This window comes from Girardinichthys multiradiatus, chromosome 1 (assembly GCF_021462225.1).
Source record: "Girardinichthys multiradiatus isolate DD_20200921_A chromosome 1, DD_fGirMul_XY1, whole genome shotgun sequence".
In the NCBI taxonomy this organism is placed as follows: domain Eukaryota; kingdom Metazoa; phylum Chordata; class Actinopteri; order Cyprinodontiformes; family Goodeidae; genus Girardinichthys; species Girardinichthys multiradiatus.
This window is the reverse complement of record NC_061794.1, coordinates 17,846,237-17,873,984: the sequence shown is the minus strand read 5'-3', so window position 1 is coordinate 17,873,984 and position 27,748 is coordinate 17,846,237. Positions and strand designations below refer to the sequence as shown.

Sequence of the window (27,748 nt, the reverse complement as noted above, 5' to 3'; positions counted from 1 at the left end):
TTTTAAGTCCCTGTCAAGGCACAAAGCCTTACAAAAGTTTCTTTTACCCCTTGAAATTGTTTTACATTTGCCCACTACAGCTTTAATGTTGGCATCTTATTTGACAGATCAACCCCTAACTCTTGGTAACTCAGGAAGAGCTGCAGAGATTGACAGCTCAGGTGTGACAGATTTGGCAACAGGACAACTATATGTCTTGGACTCCCCAGATATGCTATTCATTTGCAGCAAGAAAGCCATTTTTGAAAGCCGGTGCTCTAAAACCTAAAATTATACTTTTTGGCCTACATGCAAATGATATATGTGGCAGAAAACAAACAGTGTGCATTATCCTAAACACACCATTTCCACTGTACAATATAGTGATGACAGCATGATGCTGTGGGGATGCTTTTCTTAAGCAAGCAAGCAGAGTTGATGGGAAAATGGTGGGAGTTGAATACAGACCAATCCTGGAAGAACAGCTGTTAGAAGTTTACTTTGTAGCAGCACACATACAGTTGGAGCTGCAAATAAATGGTTTAGATTAAAGCATATTTATGTGTTGGGGTGGCTGAGTCAAAGTCCAGAACTAAATCTAATATAGAATCTCTGGCAAGACTTAGATGAGCAAAACTGGGAGAGTCACCCTAAACGACTGGGAAATGTGTTGGATAGTACACCTTTTTACATGCTAAATGGTCTGCTCACCCTTTTTTTAAATGTAGTATTTTAGTATTAAAGTTGTGTGTGAAATACTGTTCCTTTATTGTTGACTATTCTATATTGTGGACAAGTTCTTAGAATGGACTTGATCCAAAATGCTCAAACTGATATTTCACAAATAGAATAAACGCTTCATAGATCAGAAACAGTGTTTTAAAGAGTCTGTAATCCATGAAGAATAATCCTGTTTAGTCCGGTCCAGTCTATGACATGAAGCTTTCAAACAGGACCGAGTCTAAATTGGTATAAATGCCATAAATACCATTAGAATGGTTCACTTTTTTTTTTGTGTCCAGCTTTCACAGATCATAAACTGTCTTTTCAGGAATGTTTAACCAGAGTTGAATATTGCAGCTGGAAATATGATCAGTCTCGGCATTTTACATTTTAAACCGCTTCTGATGAAATATTGTCTAAAGTTAAAGCTGTGAAATGACCATATAAAAGTCCTTCTCAAAATATTAGCATATTGTGATAAAGTTAATTATTTTCCATAATGTCATGATGAAAATTTAACATTCATATATTTTAGATTCATTGCACACTAACTGAAATATTTCAGGTCTTTTATTGTCTTAATACGGATGATTTTGGCATACAGCTCATGAAAACCCAAAATTCCTATCTCACAAAATTAGCATATTTCATCCGACCAATAAAAGAAAAGTGTTTTTAATACAAAAAACGTCAATCTTCAAATAATCATGTACAGTTATGCACTCAATACTTGGTCGGGAATCCTTTGGCAGAAATGACTGCTTCAATGCGGCGTGGCATGGAGGCAATCAGCCTGTGGCACTGCTGAGGTCTTATGGAGGCCCAGGATGCTTCGATAGCGGCCTTTAGCTCATCCAGAGTGTTGGGTCTTGAGTCTCTCAACGTTCTCTTCACAATATCCCACAGATTCTCTATGGGGTTCAGGTCAGGAGAGTTGGCAGGCCAATTGAGCACAGTGATACCATGGTCAGTAAACCATTTACCAGTGGTTTTGGCACTGTGAGCAGGTGCCAGGTCGTGCTGAAAAATGAAATCTTCATCTCCATAAAGCTTTTCAGCAGATGGAAGCATGAAGTGCTCCAAAATCTCCTGATAGCTAGCTGCATTGACCCTGCCCTTGATAAAACACAGTGGACCAACACCAGCAGCTGACACGGCACCCCAGACCATCACTGACTGTGGGTACTTGACACTGGACTTCTGGCATTTTGGCATTTCCTTCTCCCCAGTCTTCCTCCAGACTCTGGCACCTTGATTTCTGAATGACATGCAGAATTTGCTTTCATCCGAAAAAAGTACTTTGGACCACTGAGCAACAGTCCAGTGCTGCTTCTCTGTAGCTCAGGTCAGGCGCTTCTGCCGCTGTTTCTGGTTCAAAAGTGGCTTGACCTGGGGAATGCGGCACCTGTAGCCCATTTCCTGCACACGCCTGTGCACGGTGGCTCTGGATGTTTCTACTCCAGACTCAGTCCACTACTTCCGCAGGTCCCCCAAGGTCTGGAATCGGCCCTTCTCCACAATCTTCCTCAGGTCCGGTCACCTCTTCTCGTTGTGCAGCGTTTTCTGCCACACTTTTTCCTTCCCACAGACGTCCCACTGAGGTGCCTTGATACAGCACTCTGGGAACAGCCTATTCGTTCAGAAATTTCTTTCTGTGTCTTACCCTCTTGCTTGAGGGTGTCAATAGTGGCCTTCTGGACAGCAGTCAGGTCGGCAGTCTTACCCATGATTGGGGTTTTGAGTGATGAACCAGGCTGGGAGTTTTAAAGGCCTCAGGAATCTTTTGCAGGTGTTTAGAGTTAACTCGTTGATTCAGATGATTAGGTTCATAGCTCGTTTAGAGACCCCTTTAATGATGTGCTAATTTTGTGAGATAGGAATTTTGGGTTTTCATGAGCTGTATGCCAAAATCATCCGTATTAAGACAATAAAAGACCTGAAATATTTCAGTTAGTGTGCAATGAATCTAAAATATATGAATGTTAAATTTTCATCATGACATTATGGAAAATAATTAACTTTATCACAATATGCTAATATTTTGAGAAGGACCTGTACTGATGTGTCCAGCTGGTCGCTATGATTGGGATGCTAACCTCAGCATCATTCTCAAAACTAGCTGACTGACTGAAAAAACTGACAAAATTTTATTTTACTTACTGTATCTCACTGATTTTATATTTGAATGGTTCTAGAGAGAGGTCTGATTGTGATCTGGTGTTTAACAGCAGAAAATGAGCAGCCAAAAAGAGTTTTAAATGTGGATTTATGTCTCTGAACCAAACAGCATTAAATAGGTTTATTGCATAAGTGTGTGTTCTGCCCTAAACATATCCGAAACTTGATCCTAAATTTTGGGTAAGACTCTAAAAGTAGACGTATTTGCTGGTGCTGCAGGTTACATTGACACATTTACGTGTTTCCTGTAAATTATTTTCTCCTATCAATGATCCACCATGTCTGCACTGGATGAAGTGCAGATGAGCAACGGTTCCATTAGCTGCAGCAGAGCTCCTCTGGAGAAGTGAAGAGGCTGCAGCTGCATGTCCACAACACCATTCAGCAACAATAAGACAGCACAGTTTTTAGTAAACTAGATATGAATCCAAATTCTTTTCAGCCCCAGAAGTGTCTGTTCCTGTTGGTGCTGTGAGAGCCGCAGCTGTGGAGCCAGAAAGGTTGGCGCCAGTCAAGCCTGAGGTCCAGGTGGGGCCAGAGCAACAGAACCGTGATCCAAGAGCACAAAGGAGCTACATGGAGGAGCTCCGCAGGGACCCCATCCTGGACAAGTATGCCCCTAACAGCCGCTTTGTTTTTCCAGTTTTTTTTGTTCACATGCGCAAGCAAATTCAATTCAGTTTAATTCTATTCTGTTTTAGTAAAATTTTATTTAATTCAATTCAATCAGTTTCAATTCAGTTACCTTTCTTTCAGTCAAATTCAGTAACATGGATCAAATTAATTTCCTTTTGATGGATCTCAGTTCAGCTGAGTTTCTTTCAACTTGATGAAGTTCACTTTGATCTTATTAAATCAAATTCTATTCAGTTCAATTAAATCCCATCTGATTAGTCAGGTTCAATACATTACAATACATTACAATACATTACAATGCAATACAATGAAGGGAAATTAGATCTTCTGCATCACATTTGTCCGTTTGGTTTAGGAGGAGTGTCAGCGTGGAGAAGGTGCCTGCAGGTGGGAGGCTCTCCTCCCTTAACCCAGACCACCTAAAGCCCATGAGGAAGAGGAAGAGGAAGGAGTACCTGAGTCCATCTGAGGAAGATTCTGACATGGAGGGCACGGTGGGACAGCAGTTCGGTTTCTATTTACTCTTTAGTTAGTGTTAAGCTCCCTCTTCGCGTTGGATTTTAAAGGTTCTGTAATTTTCAGAATTGTTTTTCAGATAAAATATTTTTTTCTATAAAGTCATTACAAGGTTTACATTTTGTAACATATTTTCTAGGATGAGAAGATGGATTATTCTAAAGCAGATGGCCGGCACATCAGAGGAGGTTCTTGTTTCCTTTTGTCTTTTTGTTCGTTTCTGAAGCTCTGCCGTCATTTCACTTCTTTGTCCATTTAGTTTACAAATGTTAGGTCTGAGTTATAAAATAGCATCCACAGAAACTACAAAACGATCTGATTAGCTCAGGGCTGCATTTCATAAAGTAACAGTCTGATTTATATTTTTTTGAGAAGGTGGGGACAGTAAGACGGAGCAATGGACCTGGACTCAGTATCTGGAAGAAACCAAATCTGTTGCTGCTCCTAACAAACTCTTCCATGAGGTATTTTTCCCTTTCTTTTTACAACTTGCAGCATAAATAGAGTAAATCATCCCAGAATGAGGAGGAAGTGTGGGAATAGTAGATTTATTTTTACTTAAAATATAAAGTTGAGTTTGAGTATCTAAGTGGTTTCACTTTATAAAGTTAAACAGATTTGATGTCACACTGCTGAAAAATCTAGTTGAAATATTTTTATTTTGTATAAAAATCACTGCATTTGCATTTTTGTGTGTTTATTTTGTTTTGTAAAGTCGTGGTGGGGAGGGGTTGCAGAGGTCTGGCTCCTCATCAACCGCCTGGCATGTAGATAGCATCTAATGTAACCTAATCTGATTCAGTCTTTCCTGCAGCTCTCCAACAGTCAGCTTTATTTGTTTCCTTTTAATTACTTTAGTTCAGACTAATACCAAATATCGTACACCTTAGCATTTATAGCCTGAGCCAGTTTGCAATGCTTTTGCCTACATGCCACACAAAGATTATTACAAAAGGTTTAAAATGCAAATAGAAAACTGAGTAAAAATATTGCATTTATTAAAATCCTACAAGACATAAAAAAAATTATGATAAAAAGCAAATCACAATGATTAAATCCGGTGTTGATCATTCATGACTGCATAGCTGGTCCCTCTTGAGAAAGTGCTTCATGATGCCGGTCTGAGTTCAGTTTTGGTTCTGCAGGTAAGGAAAAGGTCACAGAACCCCACCGTACACATTTAAGCCCAACATTATTCACACCCCTGGCAGATTTAGGTTTAAAGTAATCTTTTAGTTTTACCAGCACATTTCTCCTGACTGGAAGCATTGTCAATGTTTTTCAGAGGCCAAGTCAGCGTTCAGACTTGAAACTGATTGAAAATCTGTGGAGGGAGCTAAAGATTAGGGTGATGGCAAGGAGGGTTTCCAATCTGAAAGACTTAGATCTCATCACCAAAGATAAATTAAATACCAGTGGAAATAAAATGTAAATGAAAATAAGTTATTTATTTTTTCTAAATGGATCATCTTTTGACATTGTACTATTATGTTTTTGAAGATGTCTGTCTCATTTGCTTTCAGAACCGAATTTATTTATAGAATGAAAATTATTTAAAATCTAAATCTGCCAGAAGTATCAGTTATTTGGGGCTTAAGTGAAAGCATGTTAAAAAAGCTCAACTTTTAAAGTTTCCAAAGTTCGACCTGTTCTTTGGGGAAATTTTCACTTCCTTCACCGTCCTCATTGTGCCTGGAGGATAGATACATTTAAGTCCTCATCCCGCTGAGCGGCCGATAGCCATAAGGAAATGGCCTCCTGCATCATCTCATACTTCAACTACAAAGAAGTCTTATACATTTTTTTTCAGGGGCCACCAACAGTTTAGTCTGCATCTATACAGGTCCTTCTCAAAATATTAGCATATTGTGATAAAGTTCATTATTTTCCATAATGTCATGATGAAAATTTAACATTCATATATTTTAGATTCATTGCACACTAACTGAAATATTTCAGGTCTTTTATTGTCTTAATACGGATGATTTTGGCATACAGCTCATGAAAACCCAAAATTCCTATCTCACAAAATTAGCATATTTCATCCGACCAATAAAAGAAAAGTGTTTTTAATACAAAAAACGTCAATCTTCAAATAATCATGTAAAGTTATGCACTCAATACTTGGTCGGGAATCCTTTTGCAGAAATGACTGCTTCAATGCGGCGTGGCATGGAGGCAATCAGCCTGTGGCACTGCTGAGGTCTTATGGAGGCCCAGGATGCTTCGATAACGGCCTTTAGCTCATCCAGAGTGTTGGGTCTTGAGTCTCTCAACGTTCTCTTCACAACATCCCACAGATTCTCTATGGGGTTCAGGTCAGGAGAGTTGGCAGGCCAATTGAGCACAGTGATACCATGGTCAGTAAACCATTTACTAGTGGTTTTGGCACTGTGAGCAGGTGCCAGGTCGTGCTGAAAAATGAAATCTTCATCTCCATAAAGCTTTTCAGCAGATGGAAGCATGAAGTGCTCCAAAATCTCCTGATAGCTAGCTGCATTGACCCTGCCCTTGATAAAACACAGTGGACCAACACCAGCAGCTGACACGGCGGCCCAGACCATCACTGACTGTGGGTACTTGACACTGGACTTCTGGCATGTTGGCATTTCCTTCTCCCCAGTCTTCCTCCAGACTCTGGCACCTTGATTTCCGAATGACATGCAGAATTTGCTTTCATCTGAAAAAAGTACTTTGGACCACTGAGCAACAGTCCAGTGCTGCTTCTCTGTAGCCCAGGTCAGGCGCTTCTGCCGCTGTTTCTGGTTCAAAAGTGGCTTGACCTGGGGAATGCGGCACCTGTAGCCCATTTCCTGCACACGCCTGTGCACGGTGGCTCTGGATGTTTCTACTCCAGACTCAGTCCACTGCTTCCGCAGGTCCCCCAAGGTCTGGAATCGGCCCTTCTCCACAATCTTCCTCAGGGTCCGGTCACCTCTTCTCGTTGTGCAGCGTTTTCTGCCACACTTTTTCCTTCCCACAGACTTCCCACTGAGGTGCCTTGATACAGCACTCTGGGAACAGCCTATTCGTTCAGAAATTTCTTTCTGTGTCTTACCCTCTTGCTTGAGGGTGTCAATAGTGGCCTTCTGGACAGCAGTCAGGTCGGCAGTCTTACCCATGATTGGGGTTTTGAGTGATGAACCAGGCTGGGAGTTTTAAAGGCCTCAGGAATCTTTTGCAGGTGTTTAGAGTTAACTCGTTGATTCAGATGATTAGGTTCATAGCTCGTTTAGAGACCCTTTTAATGATGTGCTAATTTTGTGAGATAGGAATTTTGGGTTTTCATGAGCTGTATGCCAAAATCATCTGTATTAAGACAATAAAAGACCTGAAATATTTCAGTTAGTGTGCAATGAATCTAAAATATATGAATGTTAAATTTTCATCATGACATTATGGAAAATAATGAACTTTATCACAATATGCTAATATTTTGAGAAGGACCTGTATCATCCGTGATCGGTGCTGAAGTGAATGAATAGCTTGTTCCCCCATGTGTTCAGGCACAGAGAGCCCCCACTGTGAAGAACGGCTTCAAGCAGGGGATGAAACTGGAAGGCATCGACCCGCAGCATCCGTCCATGTACTTCGTCCTCACGGTGGCAGAGGTGAGCCACACATGACTCTCACAGGCCACAATGATTAATGTTGATTAAAAATCTCAGTTTTTCACAGACTCTTTAGAGCTCAGAATGAGGTCAGGCAGCCTACTCCGGCATCCGTTACTCTAATGTGGGGTTTGTGCTGTAATCATGCAGGTATGCGGTTACCGGCTACGGCTCCATTTTGACGGTTACTCTGACTGCCACGACTTCTGGGTGAATGCCAACTCTCCCGACATCCACCCTGCAGGCTGGTGTGAGAGCACAGGACACAAGCTGCACACTCCCAAAGGTCAGAGGTGACGTCTGTAAACCACACTAATCCCTCAATCCAAACCAAAGAACACGTCCACTGAATCTTCATGACCCACAGTTATGTTTTTTGTTTTTTATTTTGACCAAATAAATCTGTTGTATGGAATATTTCCTTGCTTTCTTTGTTAGAAATTTTGCCTAATTCAAACTAAATGTTAGTTTTACAAAACATGGCTTACAATTCTGAATTTGTCACAGTGGATTTGTCAAAAATGGCCACAAATTTCATTGTGTTTTATTAGGGTTTTATGTTACTGATCGATATGAAGGAGTACGTTACTGTAAAGGAAAATATGTGGTTTTTACAAACTGAAAACTGTATTTGCATTTAACACTTCTATAGTCAATAACTACCTTTTACTGCGGCTACACCCGCAAGTCTGTTGTTCAACAGGTTTACACATCTGCAGGCCAAATTTGTTGCTCAAATTCTTTGCCCAAAATCCCTGAAGCTCAGTCAGATTGGCGGGACGACATCTGTGAACATACATTTCCATATCACGCAGATTCTCAATTAATTTCAGGTCAGGACTTTGACTGGGCCATTCTAACAAGAATTTGCTTTGATCTGAACCATTCCATTTTAGCTCTGGTTGTATGTTTGGGGTCATTATCCTGCTGGAAGGTGAACTTCTACTCAGCCTGAAGTCTTTTGCAGCCTCTAACATGTTTTATATCCTGCATTTAGCTTCACTTATAAACTCTGACCAGCTTGAATTTTCCTGTTGAAGAAAAGAATCCTCACAGCATGATGTTGCCACCACTCGTTTCACTGTGTCCAGGGCACCTTTTTCTGGCAATGGCTTCCTTCTTGCCAAACTTCTATAAGGCCATACTAATAGTTTTTGTGTTGATGGATTCTTCCTCCTGAGCTGTAGATGTCTGTTGCTCCTGCAAAGTTACACTAAGCCTCTTGGCTGGTTCTATCATTGGTGTTGTCCTTGCCCAGCTTGGTAGTTTAGCTGGATGTCTATGTCCTGGTTGCTTTGCAGTTGTGCCATACTATTTCTGTTTCCAGATAACGGATTGAACAGAGCTTGGGATATTGTTTTAGAACCTAACCCTGCTTTAAACATCTCCACAGCTTTCTCCTTAACCTGTCTGCTATGTTCCTTGGTCTTCATGATTCTGTTTGTTCAATAATGTTCTCTAACAAGCCTCTGAGGCCTTCACAGAACAGATTAATCTTTGCTGAATAATTGACTGCTTCCCCAAAGTAATCATTCACAATCAGCATAAAAACAAAACAGTAAACCAACTGTACTGAATAAATTGCAGAAAAGAAAAAAAACATTACAAGTTTTTGCCATAATTAAAGTCAAGGAATAAAAAAGTGCTTTGGTGTGAGTAATAGCAAAATACTAGCTGAACTTTCTATGTAGGTATTACATACAATGAGGAAAGTAAGTATTTGAACACCCTGCGACTTTGTAAGTTCTGCCACTTAGAAATCATGGGGGGGTCTGAAATTTTCATCTTAGTTGCATGTCCACTGTGAGACATAATCTAAATAAAAAAATCCGGAAATAACAATGTATGATTTTTTTATAATTTATTTGTGTGTTACTGCTGCAAATAAGTATTTGAACACCTGTGAAAATCAGCATTAATATTTGGTTCAGTAGCCTTTGTTTGCAATTACAGAAGTCAAACGTTTCCTGTAGTTTTTCACCAGGTTTGCACAAACTGCAGCAGCGATTTTGGCCCATTCCTCCACACAGATCTTCTCCAGATCTGAGAAACATGGAGTTTGAGCTACCTCCAAAGATGACTGACTAGGCCACTCCAGAACCTTGATATGCTTCTTACGGATCCACTCCTTGGTTATCCTGGCCATGTGCTTCGGGTCATTGTCATGTTGAAAGACCCAGCCACGACCCATCTTCAATGCTCTAACTGAGGGAAGGAGGTTGTTCCCCAAAATCTGGCAATACATGGCCCTGGTCATCCTCTCCTTAATACAGTGCAGTCGTCCTGTCCCATGTGCAGAAAAACACCCCCAAACCATGATGCTTCCACCCCCATGCTTCACGGTAGGGATGGTGTTTTTGGGATGGTACTCATCATTCTTCGTCCTCCAAACATGGCGAGTGGAATTAAGACCAAAAAGTTCTATTTTGGTCTCATCTGACCACCGAACCTTCTCCCATGACTCCTCTGGATCATCCAAATGCTCATGGGCAAGCTTAAGACGGGCCTGGACGTGTACTGATTTAAGCAGGGGAACCTTCCATGCCATGCATGACTTTAAACTATAACATTTTAGTGTATTACCCACAGTAACCTTGGAAACAGTGGTGCCAGCTCTCTTCAGGTCATTGACCAACTCCTCCCATGTAGTTCTGGGCTGATTCCTCACCTTTCTTAGGATCGTTGATGCGCCACGAGGTGAGATCTTGCATGGAGCCCCAGTCCGAGGGAGATTGACAGTCATGTTCAGCTTCTTCCATTTTCTAATAATTGCTCCAACAGTTGATCTTTTTCCACCAAGCTGCTTGGCAATTGCTCTGTAGCCTTTTCCAGCCTTGTGGAGGTCTACAATTTTGTCTCTGGTGTCTTTGGACAACTTTTTGGTCTTAGCCATGTTAGTGGTTAGAGTCTTACTGATTGTGTGGGGTGGACAGGTGTCTTCATGCAGCTAACGACCTCAAACAGGTGCTTCTAATTTAGAATAATAAGTGGAGTGGAGGCGGACTAACAGGTTTTTGGGGGCCAGAATTGTTGCTGATTGGCAGGTATTCAAATACTTATTTGCAGCAGTAACACACAAATAAATGATTAAAGAATCATACATTGTGATTTCCTGATTCTTTTTAGATGATGTCTCTCACAGTGGACGTGCACATAAGATGAAAATTTCAGACCCCTCCATGATTTCTCAGTTGGAGAACTTGCAAAGTCACAGGGTGTTCAAATACTTATTTTCCTCGCTGTAGGTGTTTTCAGTTCAAATGTATAAACTTAAGCTTTTTAAAGTACTCGTACTCGTCGTCTTCCGCTTATCCGGGACCGGGTTGCGGGGGCAGCAGACTCAGCAGAGACGCCCAGACGTCCCTCTCTCCAGACACCTCCTCCAGTTCTTCCAGGGGAAGCCCAAGGCGTTCCCAGGCCAGCCGAGAGACATAGTCCCTCCAGCGTGTCCTGGGACGTCCCCAGGGCCTCCTCCCGGTGGGACGTGCCTGGAACACCTCCCGAGGAAGGCGTCCAGGAGGCATCCGGTATCGATGCCCGAGCCACCTCAACTAGCTCCTCTCGATGTGGAGGAGCAGCGGCTCTACTCCGAGCCCCTCACGGATGGCCGAGCTCCTCACCCTATCTCTAAGGGAGTGCCCGGCCATCCTATGGAGGAAGCTCATTTCAGCCGCTTGTATCCGTGATCTCGTTCTTTCGGTCATGACCCAAAGTTCATGGCCATAAGTGAGGGTAGGAACGTAGACCGACCAGTAAATTGAGAGCTTTGCTTTTCGGCTCAGCTTCACCACAACGGACCGGCACAGCGCCCCCATTACTGTGGCAGCCGCACCGATCTGTCTGTCGATCTCCCGCTCCATTCTTCCCCCGAGATACTTAAACTCCTCCACTTGAGGCAGGAACTCCCCTCCAACCTGAAGAGGACAAGCCACCCTTTTCCGGTCGAGTACCATGGCCTCGGACTTGGAGGAGCTGATCTTCATCCCAGCCGCTTCACACTCGGCTGCGAACCACCACAGCGCATGCTCTAGGTCTTGGCTAGAGGGGGCCAGCAGGACCACGTCATCTGCAAAAAGAAGAGACGAAATCCACTCGTCCCCAAATCAGACCCCCTCTGGCCCTTGGCTGCGTCTAGAAATCCTGTCCATAAAAGTTATGAACAGGACCGGTGACAAAGGGCAGCCCTGCCGGAGTCCAACATGCACCGGGAACAGGTCCGACTTAGTGCCGGCAATGCGGACCAAACTCCTGCTCCGCTCGTACAGGGACCGGCTGGCCCCTAATAAAAGGCCCCCGATTCCATACTCCTGGAGCACCCCCCACAGGGCATCACGAGAGACACAGTCAAATGCTTTCTCCAGGTCCACAAAACACATGTGAACCGGTTGGGCAAACTCCCATGAACCCTCGAGCACCCTGTAGAGGGTATAGAGCTGGTCCAGTGTTCCAGGGCCGGGACAAAAACCACACTGCTCCTCCCGAAGCCGAGGTTCGACTATCGGCCGGACTCTCCTCTCCAATACCCTGGCGTAGGCCTTACCAGGGAGGCTGAGGAGTGTGATCCCCCTGTAGTTGGAACACACCCTCCGGTCCCCCTTCTTATGAAGGGGGACCACCACCCCAGTCTGCCAGTCCAGAGGCACTGTCCCCAACCGCCACGCAATGTTGAAGAGGCGTGTCAACCATGACAGCCCCACAACATCCAGAGACTTGAGGTACTCAGGGCGGATCTCATCCACCCCCGAAGCCTTGCCACCGCTGAGCTTTTTGACTACCTCGGTGACTTCAGCCTGGGTGATGAAAGAGTCCAACCCCGAGTCCCCAGCCTCTGTTTCCACCACGGAATGCGTGCTGGCAGGATTGAGGAGATCCTCGAAGTACTCCTTCCACCGCCCGATAATGTCCTCAGTCGACCCCTCCTGAGACGCCGGACAGTTTGCCAGAATCGCTTCAAGGCCAACCGATAGTCCTTCTCCATGGCTTCACCGAACTCCTCCCAGGCCTGAGTTTTTGCCTCTGCCACAGCCCGGGCCGCAACACGCTTGGACTCACGGTACCTGTCAGCCGCCTCAGGAGTCCCACAAGCCAACCACAGCTGATTGGACTCCTTCTTCAGCTTGACAGCATCCCTTACTGCCGGTGTCCACCACCGGGTTCTGGAATTGCCGCCGCGACAGGCACCGCAGACCTTACGGCCGCAGCTACGGGCAGCAGCATCGACAATAGATGCGGAGAACATGGTCCACTCGGACTCTATGTCTCCAACATCCCCCGAGATCTGGTTGAAGCTCTCCCGGAGGTGGGAGTTGAATACATCCCTGGCCGAGGGCTCCGCCAGGCGTTCCCAGCAGACCCTCAATATGCGCTTGGGCCTGCCAAGTCTGTCTGGCTTTCTCCTCCTCCAGCGGATCCAACTCACCACCAGGTGGTGATCAGTGGACAGCTCAGCCCCTCTCTTCACCCGAGTGTCCAAAACATGCGGCCGAAGGTCTGATGATACGACAAAGTCGATCATCGACCTCCTGCCTAGGGTGTCCTGGTGCCAAGTGCACTGATGGACACCCTTATGTTTGAACATGGTGTTCGTTATGGACAATCCGTGACTAGCACAGAAGTCCAATAACAAAACACCACTCGGATTCAGATCAGTGAGGCCATTCCTCCTGATCACGCCTCTCCAGGTGTCAATGTCGTTCCCCACGTGGGCGTTGAAGTCCCCCAGCAGAATAATGGAGTCCCCGGGAGGGGCACTATCCAGCACCCCCGACAGGGACGCCAAGAAGGCCGGGTACTCTGCACTACCACTCGGCCCGTAGGCTGAAATGATAGTCAGAGACCTCTCCCCAACCCGAAGGCGTAGGGATACGACCCTCTCATCCACTGGGATAAACCCCAACACGAGACGGCTGAGCTGGGGGGCAACAAGCAAACCCACACCAGCCCGCCGCCTCTCCCCGTGGGCCACTCCAGAGTAGAAGAGAGTCCAACCCCTCTCAAGGAGATGGGTTCCAGAGCCCACGCTGTGCGTGGAGGCGAGCCCGACTATTTCTAGTCGATATCTCTCGACCTCCCGCACAAGCTCAGGCTCCTTCCCCCCCAGCGAGGGGACATTCCACGTCCCTAGAGCCAACCTAAGCATCCGGGGATCGGGCCGCTGAGGTCTCCACCTTCGTCCGCCACCCAATCCTCTTTGCACCGGTCCCTCACGGTTCCCCCTGCAGGTGGTGGGCCCACGGGGGGATGGCCTCGCATCTCTCGTTCGGGCTTGGCCCGGCCGGGTCCCGCGAGGAGCAACCCGGCCACCAGGCGCTCTCCGACGAGTCCCGACCCCAGGCCTGGCTCCAGGGTGGGACACCGGCTCCGCCGTACCGGGCGACGTCACGTGCCTCGATATTTTGTTCTTCATGAGGGATTCTTGAACCACTCTTTGTCTGACCCATCACCTAGAGCCTGTTTGCCATGGGAGACCCTACCAGGGGCATTTAGGCCCCAGACAACATAGCCTCTAGGATCATTTGAGCACTCAAACCCGTCCACCACGTTAAGGTGGTGGTTCAAGGAGGGGCTTTTTAAAGTAATCTTCAGAAAAAAACAATGTACACGTACAGGATAAGTGCAAATAAATTTAAAAGCAGGATAATTATCTGTAAAAGTTTTAAGTCTAATGCTTCATATGCTGTCGCTTTTCCTGTAAATTAATGCTTTAGGCTGCAAGGAGGAGGAGTTCACATGGACCAACTATCTGAGGATGACTAAAGCTCAAGTTGCTCCCAAAGAGGTTTTTGCGAGTCCTGGGAGGGTAAGTCCCACTCTACAGTATGATTCATCATGGGTATATGAACCGCATACATGAGGAGCTGAGAGATTTGGTGCCGGGAACCGGGGTATTACACATAAATACTGTTTTTGTTATGCATTTCTCTAGATTTACAGTCTTGTAGTTGGATTACAATATATATACTAAATGTTTGTGGAATTAAAACAGATGGTGTTGCTTAAAGGGGAAAAAATATATATAATTTCCATCTCAGTATCAATCTCTGTTAGTCTGCTCTTGCTTTAAAAGTATTTTTGATCTTATGATGAATTGAAATGGTGACTTTTGATCAGATTTTACATAATCTCTTATTTAATCCTAAAGTGTTTGACTATAACTAGAATAATACTTGCTGATTCCTTTCTGTTCCTTTTGCTCTTTTGTTCAGATGGATGTAAAGTGTGGTTTTGAGACAGGAATGAAGCTTGAGGCCGTCGACCGGATGAATCCTTCGCTCATCTGTGTCGCGACTGTCACAGACGTGGTGGACAACCGCTTCCTGGTTCATTTTGACAACTGGGATGATACGTATGACTACTGGTAAGCCCTTCGAGTTTGCGGTTCATTTTGCCCCTTCGTCTTTTCTTGGCTTTGCAGTTTTGGTCTTTTTGTATATAATTACTTCTTTTAAAAAGTTTTTTTGTGGTGTATTGGCCTTTTTTCACAATAATCAGTTGCCCATCAGCTGATGGGCAGAGAGAGTCATGTAGCAGTACCTCCAAAGGTCAGAAATTGTCCCTGGACAGCTGTGTCTAGGATTAATAGGCTCCATATATGGGCCGTTTGCTTTACCACTACACCACACCTTTAATAATTTTTTATTGAAGGAAGAAAGCTATCCTAAACAGCCTGGTCCTACGTGAAAAAGTAGCTGTCCCCTAAACCTAACAACTGGTTGCGTCATGCTTGCAGGAAACAACTGCCATCAAGTGTTTGCTATAACTGGAAATGAGTCTTTTACATCACTGTGGAGGAATTTTGGCAAACTCTTCTTTGCAGAATTGTTTTCATTCGGACACATTAGAACCTTTTCGAGCATGAATGGTCCATTTCAGATCATACCACGCCATCTCAATTGTAATTAAGTACAGACTTTGACTAGGCTACAGTCAAAGAAAGAGCTGATTCCTGATTTTTAGAACCATTCAGAGTAGATTAACTGGTGTGCTTCAATTCATTTTTTTCCATATCCTAACCCAGCTGCTTTTTGAGCTTATGATCCCAAATTGATGGCCTGACATTCTCTGCCAGGATTGTCTGGTAGAGCGCATAATTCATGGTTTCATGACTATCAGCAGGCAAGTTGGATTAAGTGTCTTGCTCAAGGACACAACGACTGAGACGGACAGAGCAGGGGTTCAAACCGGCAACCCACTGGTTACAAGATGAACTCCTATTACCTGAGCCACAGCTGCCCCCAGATTTCCTGGATGAGTTGTTGATGTGCTCTTGGAGTAATTGTATTTGTCCTTCTGGGAAGGTTCCCTGCAGTTTTAGCCTCCATGTGTGGATAATGGTTCTCACTTGGCTTCGCCAGTGGCCCAAAGCCTTAGAAGTTGCTTTGTAACCCCTTTTGTATTTACTCGGGTTATCTCTGTGTGATATTGGGATTTGTTTGATGAGCTGAAAGTGTGAGAGCGTGGTAAAAAAAGGCAAAACAGAATGAATCTGTAAGGAGGAAAACACTTTTTTACAGTTCTCCAAAAAATATTCAGCTGGAGGTCAATTAGAGTTAATCTGTCCTAATGGGCCCAAACAGGGATTCAAACTAAAACGAACAGAAATAGGTTAAAAATGAAGTTTCAGATCTGATTATTTTTGTTACTTTTGATCCCCATAATTCATAGAAATACAACAAAAATAAATGAATACCTCCAGGAAGTTCTTGGTGTTGACCCAGTTGCAGACAGGTAGGCAGAAGCAGCACGGGGAGTAGAAAAGAGGGAATGGTAACTAAAACATAAATGAAGCTGAACAGAGATGCAACAATACAATCTAACCAAAGAAAGAATCTTACATATTTCAAATTTCAGAATTTAAAAACAAGAGCAAGAACGTTCTCGCATTGTTGCAAGATTTTTTAAACGAGTAATAAAATCACACAGAGAAATCAGATCTGGCATTTCCTGTTAAAGATGATTCCTGTCTTATATTAATCTGTGCAGGTGTGATGCCAGCAGCCCGTATATTCATCCTGTTGGTTGGTGCCAGGAGAGGAACCTTCCTCTAACACCACCCCAAGGTGACCAGCACATTATTACCAGTAATTATTAATTTACTATTTTCACGGCAAATATATATCATAAATACCATAAATAACCACATTTAGCTATCCTTCATATCCTTTGCATTTACAGGTCCTTCTCAAAATATCAGCATATTGTGATAAAGTTCATTATTTTCCATAATGTCATGATGAAAATTTAACATTCATATATTTTAGATTCATTGCACACTAACTGAAATATTTCAGGTCTTTTATTGTCTTAATACGGATGATTTTGGCATACAGATCATGAAAACCCAAAATTCCTATCTCACAAAATTAGCATATCATTAAAAGGGTCTCTAAACGAGCTATGAACCTAATCATCTGAATCAACGAGTTAACTCTAAACACCTGCAAAAGATTCCTGAGGCCTTTAAAACTCCCAGCCTGGTTCATCACTCAAAACCCCAATCATGGGTAAGACTGCCGACCTGACTGCTGTCCAGAAGGCCACTATTGACACCCTCAAGCAAGAGGGTAAGACACAGAAAGAAATTTCTGAACGAATAGGCTGTTCCCAGAGTGCTGTATCAAGGCACCTCAGTGGGAAGTCTGTGGGAAGGAAAAAGTGTGGCAGAAAACGCTGCACAACAAGAAGAGGTGACCGGACCCTGAGGAAGATTGTGGAGAAGGGTCGATTCCAGACCTTGGGGGACCTGCGGAAGCAGTGGACTGAGTCTGGAGTAGAAACATCCAGAGCCACCGTGCACAGGCGTGTGCAGGAAATGGGCTACAGGTGCCGCATTCCCCAGGTCAAGCCACTTTTGAACCAGAAACAGCGGCAGAAGCGCCTGACCTGGGCTACAGAGAAGCAGCACTGGACTGTTGCTCAGTGGTCCAAAGTACTTTTTTCGGATGAAAGCAAATTCTGCATGTCATTCGGAAATCAAGGTGCCAGAGTCTAGAGGAAGACTGGGGAGAAGGAAATGCCAAAATGCCAGAAGTCCAGTGTCAAGTACCCACAGTCAGTGATGGTCTGGGGTGCCGTGTCAGCTGCTGGTGTTGGTCCACTGTGTTTTATCAAGGGCAGGGTCAATGCAGCTAGCTATCAGGAGATTTTGGAGCACTTCATACTTCCATCTGCTGAAAAGCTTTATGGAGATGAAGATTTCATTTTTCAGCACGACCTGGCACCTGCTCACAGTGCCAAAACCACTGGTAAATGGTTTACTGACCATGGTATCACTGTGCTCAATTGGCCTGCCAACTCTCCTGACCTGAACCCCATAGAGAATCTGTGGGATATTGTGAAGAGAACGTTGAGAGACTCAAGACCCAACACTCTGGATGAGCTAAAGGCCGCTATCGAAGCATCCTGGGCCTCCATAAGACCTCAGCAGTGCCACAGGCTGATTGCCTCCATGCCACGCCGCATTGAAGCAGTCATTTCTGCAAAAGGATTCCCGACCAAGTATTGAGTGCATAACTGTACATGATTATTTGAAGGGTGACGATTTTTGTATTAAAAACACTTTTATTTTATTGGTCGGATGAAATATGCTAATTTCGTGAGACAGGAATTTTGGGTTTTCATGAGCTGTATGCCAAAATCATCCGTATTAAGACAATAAAAGACCTGAAATATTTCAGTTAGTGTGCAATGAATCTAAAATATATGAATGTTAAATTTTCATCATGACATTAAGGAAAATAATGAACTTTATCACAATATGCTAATATTTTGAGAAGGACCTGTATGTTGATAACCTTTGACTTTTAGAAGGTAAGCACCTGATTTGATTCATGTAAGTTTGGTGTAAAATCTTCTTAAACTTAGACATTATGGTTTTTCCAGATGTTTTTTCCTGTATCTTTTAAGAAGTCATAGTTAGAAAAAATGTCATAAGTTGCTGATATGGATTTTGGAGGTACTTTATACACATGAAAATAATTGTAGGCAGGGAGTTAAAAGTACATATTCACACCATAAAAAGTGTTTTCTGCTGCCCCAGATTATCCTGACCCTGGCCAGTTCTCCTGGTCTCGGTACCTGGAGGAGACTGGTTCTAAGGCTGTGGCCGCCGATGCCTTTAAAGTGGTGAGAGAATAAATAAGCAGTTTTTATGTACAGGTTACGTAGAATATGTTTGACCTGTTTGCTATAACTGGCTTTTTGCAACATGCAGAGGCCCCCTCACAACTTCCAGCCTCAGATGAAACTGGAGGCTGTGGACAAGAGAAGCCCTGGTCTGATCAGAGTGGCCACAGTGGAAGAAGTAGAGACTCATCGTATTAAGGTAGTACTCTTTATTTGAGTGGTACTCGTATGTAATCTTATATACCCATGCTCACCTTTTAATTGGCTCAGTTGACATCATATTTTGCAGTCCTGGACACAGCCTCAACTGTGTGCATTTCCAATGTTTATCTTTGGACTACGCTCCTGTTTGTTTTTTCTTTCCCAGGTTCATTATGATGGTTGGAGTAATGTCTATGATGAGTGGATGGACTCAGATCACCCAGACGTACACCCAGCAGGGTGGTGCGAAGCGACTGGTCACCCTCTGAAATTCCCTCCTCGAGATGCTAAAAGTCAGCAACCACATGGTAGCAACAGGAACTCTGTCTTTTTTTTAAATCCGCCAATTGGAGAGCATGTGTGTGACCATCATTTGCAGATGAGCTCATCTTCCATATGCAGTACCGTATCCTTCCAGATGTCTTCCATTTCACTTTTTTGTCACTCTTAAATGTAAATACAAAAGGAAGTTCTTCAATAATGTATTTTATGTAATTTATTAAGGGAAATAGCTATCCAAACTACCCTGGACCTACCTGTCTTCCTTGTTAAATCATGAGGTTACTGTGATTAACCACATTTATTTGGTTTAGTTTCAAAGCCGCACCCAAGCCTGATAACTGCCTGATAATCTGTCTGACAAGATGAAGAAGGCTATAAGAAAACATGCATCAGTCATGAAACATCCTGGGACTGACCGACCAACCAAAAATAACTCAAAGAGAACATAAAGAACCCAGAGCAACATCTAAAGCTCAGCAGGCCTCATTTCCCTCAGTTAAGGTCAGAGTTCATGATTCAACAATAACAAAGAGTGACCTGGCAAAAATGGCTTCCATGGGAGAGTTTCAAGGTGAAAACCATTGCTGACCAAAAAGAACATAAAGGCTCATCTCACGTCTACAAAAATAAAACTCTTGACGTTTCCCAAAACTTCAGTGAAAATATTCTGTGGACTGATGAGACAAAAGTGGAAGGTGTGCATCTCGATACATCTGATGCAGAACAAACACAACGTTTTACATATAAGAACATCTCAACGACAGTTAAACACGGTAGTGTGATGTTCTGGGGATGCTTTGCTGCTTCAGGACCTGGACGAGCTGCTGTAACTGAACCATGAATTCTGCTCTCTGGTAGAAAATCCTGAAGAAGAGCGTCCAGCCATCAATTTATGATCTTAAGCTCAAGTACTATTTGGTTACGCAGCAGGATAGTGATCCAAACCACACAAGCAAGTGCTCCTCTGCAGGACTGAAAAAAGAAGGTTTTTGAGGGACCTTTTCAAAGCCTGGATGTTAATCCAACTGAGATGCAGTAGTGTAACCTTAAAAAGGTTATCTTTTCTCCAGAGTCCTCCAATGTGGCTGAATTAACCTAATTTTGCAAAGCAGAGTGGACCAAAATCCCTCCACATTTATGTAAAGGACTGATTGCCAGTTATCACAGATACCTGATAGCAGCTGTTGTTGCAAAGGGTGGCCCAACCAGGTAGTCGCTTTAGGGGAGGGGGTGGATTCTTTTTTTACATATAGCTAGGTTGGTTTAGATAGCTTTTCCCTTTAATAGATGAAACCATCATCTGAAAACTGCATTCTGTTTTTGCTCATATTCTATTTTCTGATATTTAATTGATGATCTGAAACATTTAAGTGTTAAAAAAAAGCAGAGAAGAAATCTGTAAGGGGGGAAAATTTTTTTCTGTTCATGTCACTATTTTATTTTGTAAACATTTAGGTGTGAGAGAGCCTCCTGCTACAGGCCAGAACACCTACCCTACCACGGTTCCCTGCAAGCCCATCAGCCACCCCAGAACCAACAAGTACAGTTTCCACAACAGGTGAGCACTGAACTAACCTGCTAATCTATTCACGTTACCAAAGCCATATTTAAACACTTTTTGCTAAATATCCTTCAAGCTGAAACATAGTTTTGCACCACTGAAAAAGAAGAAACAAACACAAAAATGTAGAGCAAAGACCAACATCTCAAAGATGAAGTTTATCAGAAGTGAAAAAGACAAATAGAGTTAAAAGTGTGTTTGAAAAAAAAAAAAAAAATTAGATAGAGTGTACAGTGAAAATGTATCTTGATGTTTTAGAGCATAATTTGGGACCAAACAGCTTATTTCTCTGCAGAAACAAAATGCTTTTTGTCGTTAATCAAAGGAAAGTCTGTTGTGAGCTGATACATTTAAGGAATGATCTGTTTGAATTCCAGCAATTAAAGTGAAAGATAAATACATTTATCTATATTTACCTATATTAACCATCTCTTCTTATTCTAAAAACCTGGGCCTTGGGACGATTATTTGAAAATGTGAAAAATGTATTAAAAATGAAACATTCATTGTCTAGATGCTAAAAATGAAATGAAAAATATAAAAGCCCTGTAAATTATCTAGATATTCCTTTCATCCGTGGCTGTCTTTGAAACAGGAAGTGTCCAACTCCGGGTTGCGATGGTTCAGGTCACGTGACCGGTCGGTTCACTGCCCATCACTGCATATCCGGCTGCCCGCTGGCGGAGCGCAACCAGGGCAGGCTGAAGGCCGACCTGTCGGACTCCGAATGCAAGAGAAACCTCTTCTTCGGCCAGAGAACTAAGAAAACGCACTACCGTGGCAGGTAAAAACCTACGACTGCATATACATGTACTTCTAATGTTCTCATTAGAACCACAAAAATGTTTTCTTGTATTCAAGGATTGGCCGTCCACCCAAATACAGAAAGAACCAACAGAGGGACTACCAGAGTAAGGTTTTGTCTGTTTTTGTTTTTATATGTGAAATGAACAGCAGTATAAGCATTTTATTTGTTTATGTATTTATTTACAGTTATGTGAAAAAACTAGGACATCCTATCCTGCTATTAGCAAGATTTGAACATATATATATATATATATTTACTTTCATGTTATCATCATGGCACCTATAGCACCTATAGCTTGCTCTTGGTACTGTTGAAATGAAGGCACTGCCTGTACGTACAGAAAGAGACCATGCCAAGAAGAAACCAGACATACCCCCTGTTAGAATTATGATTATTAATATTTATCAAGAATTATAATTTAAAATCATAATTTGAGAAAAATTAATTCCTTAACCAAAAATCCTTATTTATTAATTGAAACCAGAGATGTCCTCTGGTGTTGTCATGTGTGGCTCAAAGCCCTTGATAATTACAATTGTTAAATTCTCATTAATAATTGATAACTATTACTAGATGTTACTGTTTAATCAACCGTTTCACAGCAGGTGGAGGATCTTCAACCTTATTTTGACTGACAAATCACTCTTGCTCAAAATAAACACAAACGCTCTCTCTTTATCTACGTGAGTATTTACTAAATCAACAGCCCTGATACATCACGCTCTTCCGATTCAATAATCTTCACCTAATCAAACATGCAAAGTTCTACATAAAAGGGTAAAATATCTCACTACACAGAATAAAACAAAACAACATTGAGTGTGTATGAAAATCCAACCAGCAGTTATGGCAAAAAGTGATAATATGGTGCTGAGCGAAGCTTTGGGAGCTGCCCTACCGAGATGTAGCTCAGTGTAACACACCCCACAGGGTCATAAAACTTCCCCCCAAAGTTGGAAGCTCAGCGAACAAAGGACAATAAAACTTTTGGTGCCAAACCAGTAAAAAGCAACACGCAGGATGCAGACAAAGAGATGGTGAGTTTCCACCATGAAATTCTAACAGTCCAACTTTAAAATGTACCCTGAGCTTGCTCTCATGTGTTAAAACAACACAGCAAAACACACAAAGCTTGAAAAGCACAGTGGGTTTCAGATGTCCAACATCAATCAAATTTTTAATGAAATATTGCATGCACATACAATTTAGAACACATTGGACTATAAGTGGCGATTCTAAATCGCCCTAAAATCCTACTCTATCCTGCCCACGTTATTTCTAAAAAAGAAAAAGAAAATAACACGGTATTACTTGATGTTGTCTCCTCTGAGCAGAGGGAGAGAGAAGGAGGGGGAAAAGTTTCCACGCGTCCATGCATAACTCAGGAGAGCGGTCAGTTTCGTCCTCTGGCGTCCTTGGCAAAAAGGAACGATATGACGGACCCTCAACAGTTGACTGGAACAAAAACAAGGATGGCGATTCCGTCACCTTGAACCCTCCGTGTTTTTTTTTTTTCTTCTGTTACGTGTTAAACTCACGTCTTCGATCGGTAAAGTGAAATTTCTGGCCTTCCTATTCCAGAAACTTCTTTCATGATTTTTTCTTCTCGCTGGCCAATGGGGGGAGAATGAATGAAAGTCCACGTGGGATTTTCTTCTCCAGAATGATGCTCCAGTTGCGTGGTAACCGCGTATCGGTTTCCAGCGTGAAAAGCCCAGCTGGGAGGGAGCTCATTTGTTATATAGCCTACTGTGACATCAGCGCTGCGACGCACGCCACTGTCCTATCAGCCGCGGTGCCTGCTGGGATTTGTAGTAGCAGACTATCCTAGGGTACAAAATGGCCGATGACGCTGAACAGCATTGTGGCGTCCAGCAACGTACAAATGGTCCAACATTCAGCAAACAAATGGTCTAACAACCCTTATGTTCCTTAGACAGATGTCTCTAAAATTGAATTAATTGGACATCAGAATAAAGGACATGTTTGGCATAAACCAAATACATCATTCCAAGACAACAACCTCATACCAGTTGTGAAGCACGAAGGTGGACGTGTCATGGTTTGGGGACATTATGCTGCAGCAGGACCTAGCCATCTCACCATCATAGAATGCACAGTGAATGCAAATGTGTTTCGGGGAGTCCTAGAGGAAAATGTGAGGCCGCCTGTAAACACAAATTAAACCTGAAGCAGAACTGGACCATGCAACATGACAATCACCCAGAACATACCAATAAATCCACCAAGCACTGGCTGAAAATGAACAAATGAAAATTAGTCAAAGCCCAGATCTCCATCTCATTGAGATGATGTGGGGTGAAATAAAATCAGCACATAAAATATTTTTAAAAACTTCAACAAAGTCCTAAAATATTAAAATACATGATAAGTATAAAAAACCAAATAATAACAAAGTGTGTATTGTTGTTGTTGGTATAGAAAGGCCATCACAACGTGTACATTTGTGACTTTTTTTTTTTAAATCTCTGAACATTTTTCTGTTTAGCCCTTTTTTATCCATGTGCTATGTGTTAGTCCCCAGCCAGTTTAGTGGTTTTTATGTCGACAGACATGTCCTCAGAGGGAATGTATCCGTCCCTGTTCATGTCAGCCCTGAGCGGTCAGTCAGACCGGACTCTGTCTCTCTGCTGGGAGCAGCACTGTAAGCTGCTACCAGGAGTGCAGGGCATCCACGCCAGCCAGGTGGCAACATGGAGTGTTGATGAGGTCGGCAAACGATATAGCTTACCTTCTTTTTCGTTTATTTTTAAATATTGTCTGTGTTTTGATCATTTGGAATGTTGTCTGTCGGCTCTTCAGGTCTTCAGGTTCGTCCAGAATTTGATTGGCTGTGAAGAACAGGCTCGTCTCTTTAAAGAGGAGGTACGGCCAACAAATGATAATTTTGTCAACCGTCCCATTTCTTCAAAGTAAATTTAGCAGCTTTTTTAAAATACATTATGTCTTTTTAAGTATCTTGGCAATCAAGCAATGGCCATAACCATTATGCTTAATTAGGTTGGGCATCATTTCAATTTGAACAATTCTGGTTCCAATTCCTTGTTCTGATTCCCGTTTCTAGCAATTCTTGATTCCGATTCTTTTAGGAGGCAGAGTCCAAAAAAGTTTAAAGTGGTTTAAATGAGCTAGCTAACCAAAGTTCTTTTTCTTTTTTCATTCTATGAACTTTTGACTTTTTATAAGCTTTATTGTGAATTTCCCTCAGCAGTTGCTGGTCGTTTGTCTAGAAAATATTACATAGGCCAACGTTAGCTGAGTATCTGCATTTGAGTTAACCCACCGTTTTAGGTTGAGTATAACTGGTTAGCTGCCACAGTGTTGGTATAAGACATATTTTATTGTTTTACTTACCTGATTCTGACTGCAGTGCAATCAATGCTAGGCTGGGTTTTGGAGCCGGAGGAAGATCCAGTGGAGGAAGGCCGGGCGCTGTGGTAATTTTCCACCATGAATCTGGAGGTGTTTAATCGTGTTGGTCGTGCATCTCCTTTGCATCATAACTTATTGCAAGTGCTGCACTGAACCCACTGATCATATTTTTTTTAAAGTTAAGCCACGCTTTCGATCACCTCCGCACACTGCCTGTGGTTGCACACACACTTCCTATGGATTCTTCTTCGTTGGTGTTTAGCAGCTTCTTCTTCTGGTCGGCTGACAAAGTATTGAAACTAGGAATTGACTTTTAAAAATTTGAATTAATCCCGGTTCCAATCAATTCTCAAGACTCGATGCCCAACTCTAATGCCTAATATTTAAAGATACAAAATTATTCAAACTATCTAGCTTTCTAAGTTAGATGGCCCCTTACCTAATATCAAGGTCTAGGCTCTGTGCACGATGAGTGAAAACAATAACCTTGTCTTTCACACCAGATCTAAAGATTCTTTGACCTGAGGAAAAAATGAAAGGCTAAACATATCACATGTTTGAAGGTCATTTCGTTGATACCAATCCCTACTGTTGGCAAAAAAAACAAAACTGTCCTTGACTATTGACTTCTATCTGCGTTTCTCCAGATGATTGATGGAGAAGCTTTGCTGCTGCTCACTCAGACCGACATCGTGAAAATCATGAGCATCAAGCTAGGGCCTGCCCTGAAGATCTCTAATGCCATCCTCATGTTCAAGACCACCGACGAGGGGCTGAAGTGATATCAACTTCGCTCACTAGAGTGAGGTGTCGTTCATCGTGTGCCAAATCCATTCTGCAGGGTTATAAAGAAACCCTGAATACGTTTTTTCCATGTGTTTGGTGTCTTGTGCCCATCAGAGAGAGAGATGGGAGAAGGGAAAGTGGGACTGGATCTGGGAGGAATAAAGCTGTGGAGAAGGAGACTTTGGGTTGGAAAACGGTTATAATTTTTACAGCAAATGGAGGAATCCTGAGATTTTGAAAATAGGTGGTAGAAAGGTAGTTTTGCTAGATTTCTTTGGTTAAATATTGCCAAACACTAAGACATCTGTGTCATAAAGCTGTTCTCTGTGGTGTGTTTGACTAAAACTTAAAGTATACACACCTTTTCAAGCTAAACTTTGGTTTTAACCATAAATGGAAAAAGCTGAAGTGTTAAGGTGACAAAACCGTTAAACTGGTACCATAAAAATGTTGACCTCCTGATTGCTGCTTGCAAGCTGTATGAGTGGTCCAATTCAGTACAATGCTGGGGTTTAGTAGAAAGTGTGGTAATCAGTAAGTGTACGTGGAATCCAGATTTGAACAGTGGCAGAGTCGGGGATGTGATTCAAAATAAAATACAACATTGCTGATGCAATTATTAAGTTACTTACATAAACTCAAAGAAAGAAAACTGAAAAAGATAAGAGATGGGAGAAGTGGACAACCCAAAATGGGTAGAAGAAGTAAAAAGGAGGTGTTAATTGCAGTAAATGAGAAGGGATAATGAAGCTTCTGTAAGCTTCACATTTTGTGCAATAATGAATACATAAAAGGGGTGTGATCTTCTCAGAAACAGCTCAATAACTGTTGCTCTTTAACAGTAAACAATTGAAAAAAAAAAGCTAGGTTAGTCAGCCTGTTGAAGGCTTTGTGCACAGAAAAACTGAAGTATTCCTTATAATCAGAAGTGTTAGTTGTTTGTACCTCAATCATCCTTGCTGCACAATTAAAATTCAGACTTGTTCCCAGCTTTCCAGTGGGAGTCAGAAAACAGCACAGACTTTGAGTTGTTGTCTCTACTTGGACAAAATCTGAACTTAGATTTTTCTCATGGAAAAACAGTTTTTTAGCACAATTGTGAAATCTGGTTGGATCTCACAGCATAATAGTACCCTAAGCCGTCACTAGAGAGTGCAAAAATCCACATTTAGCACTATAAACATGTGTTTGGTATCTAACAGGCTTGTGGTTGGCACTCCATTTAGAGTGTGCATATGTTTACATTTTGTGTCAGAGGTTGGTTAAAACACTGTATGAGGGTTAAACTGTGTGAAAAGACATTTATGTTTAAGGGCTTTAAGGAAATATTTGCTCTTTGTTTGTCTCTCTGGTGGGATTTCTTTGTGTAAGCGTGCGCATGTGTGTGTGTGTGTGTGTGACTGTGTGTGCGTATTTGTATGAATGCAAATGAAGATAATCATAAGTCACAAATGCCATTCAATACATACAAAATAATAAACATACAAATGTATATTGTGTGGTTATTGCCTCCTTTCTTGACTTTTTTGAGGGTTGAAGAAAACCATTTCCAGTCCTTGCACAGGTTTGTGTGCAGAATACTATTGACTATAAACTAAGTTTGCTTGCACATCCCCCTATTGACCATATTGTCGTCAATAGTTGGCTGTGGTTGGTGACAACTCCTTCCACGCCCTTTCGGCCTTCACTGCTTATTGTTTTGTTCCACAGCGGTAGCAAGGGAATCAGGTGTTGCTGATAAACTCTTGTGCAGCCATGCTGCAGACCGAAAGCTCTCCATGTGCCGGATGTTTCATATAGGAAGGAGAAGTCCAAACAAATGGCTCTAAAATGTGTGCTTTAGGTAAAACATGCTAAACAAAACTTGTGGGGTGAATCCATAGATTTTGGTCTTAAAGGGCCTCAAAGCGTGACTTGATTATGGGCAAGTCTTTTGATTTTTTTCCCTTT

The 27,748-nt window shown here is 42.6% G+C and overlaps 1 protein-coding gene across 8 annotated transcripts in view; it reads left to right on the top strand.

Annotated features, from left to right (window-relative positions):
• The window catches only part of l3mbtl1 (L3MBTL histone methyl-lysine binding protein 1), a 31,638-nt gene extending 4,348 nt beyond the window's left edge, over positions 1-27,290 (top strand). For 3 of the 8 annotated variants that reach the window (XM_047375053.1, XM_047375069.1, XM_047375062.1), the window contains exons 5-22: positions 3,323-3,491; positions 3,872-4,010; positions 4,172-4,220; positions 4,408-4,496; positions 7,539-7,643; positions 7,794-7,929; positions 14,351-14,442; positions 14,849-15,000; positions 16,626-16,723; positions 18,664-18,767; positions 18,856-18,966; positions 19,135-19,276; positions 20,706-20,808; positions 21,407-21,595; positions 21,673-21,722; positions 24,192-24,349; positions 24,443-24,505; positions 25,660-27,290. In XM_047375053.1, coding sequence (XP_047231009.1) covers positions 3,323-3,491; positions 3,872-4,010; positions 4,172-4,220; positions 4,408-4,496; positions 7,539-7,643; positions 7,794-7,929; positions 14,351-14,442; positions 14,849-15,000; positions 16,626-16,723; positions 18,664-18,767; positions 18,856-18,966; positions 19,135-19,276; positions 20,706-20,808; positions 21,407-21,595; positions 21,673-21,722; positions 24,192-24,349; positions 24,443-24,505; positions 25,660-25,794 — 2,084 coding nt within the window. In that variant the 3' untranslated portion in view covers positions 25,795-27,290. The remainder of the gene's footprint in view (positions 1-3,322; positions 3,492-3,871; positions 4,011-4,171; positions 4,221-4,407; positions 4,497-7,538; positions 7,644-7,793; positions 7,930-14,350; positions 14,443-14,848; positions 15,001-16,625; positions 16,724-18,663; positions 18,768-18,855; positions 18,967-19,134; positions 19,277-20,705; positions 20,809-21,406; positions 21,596-21,672; positions 21,723-24,191; positions 24,350-24,442; positions 24,506-25,659) is intronic. The other 5 variants (XM_047375078.1, XM_047375093.1, XM_047375085.1 and 2 more) reach the window with 5 other exon arrangements.
• The last annotated feature ends 458 nt before the right edge of the window (positions 27,291-27,748 follow it).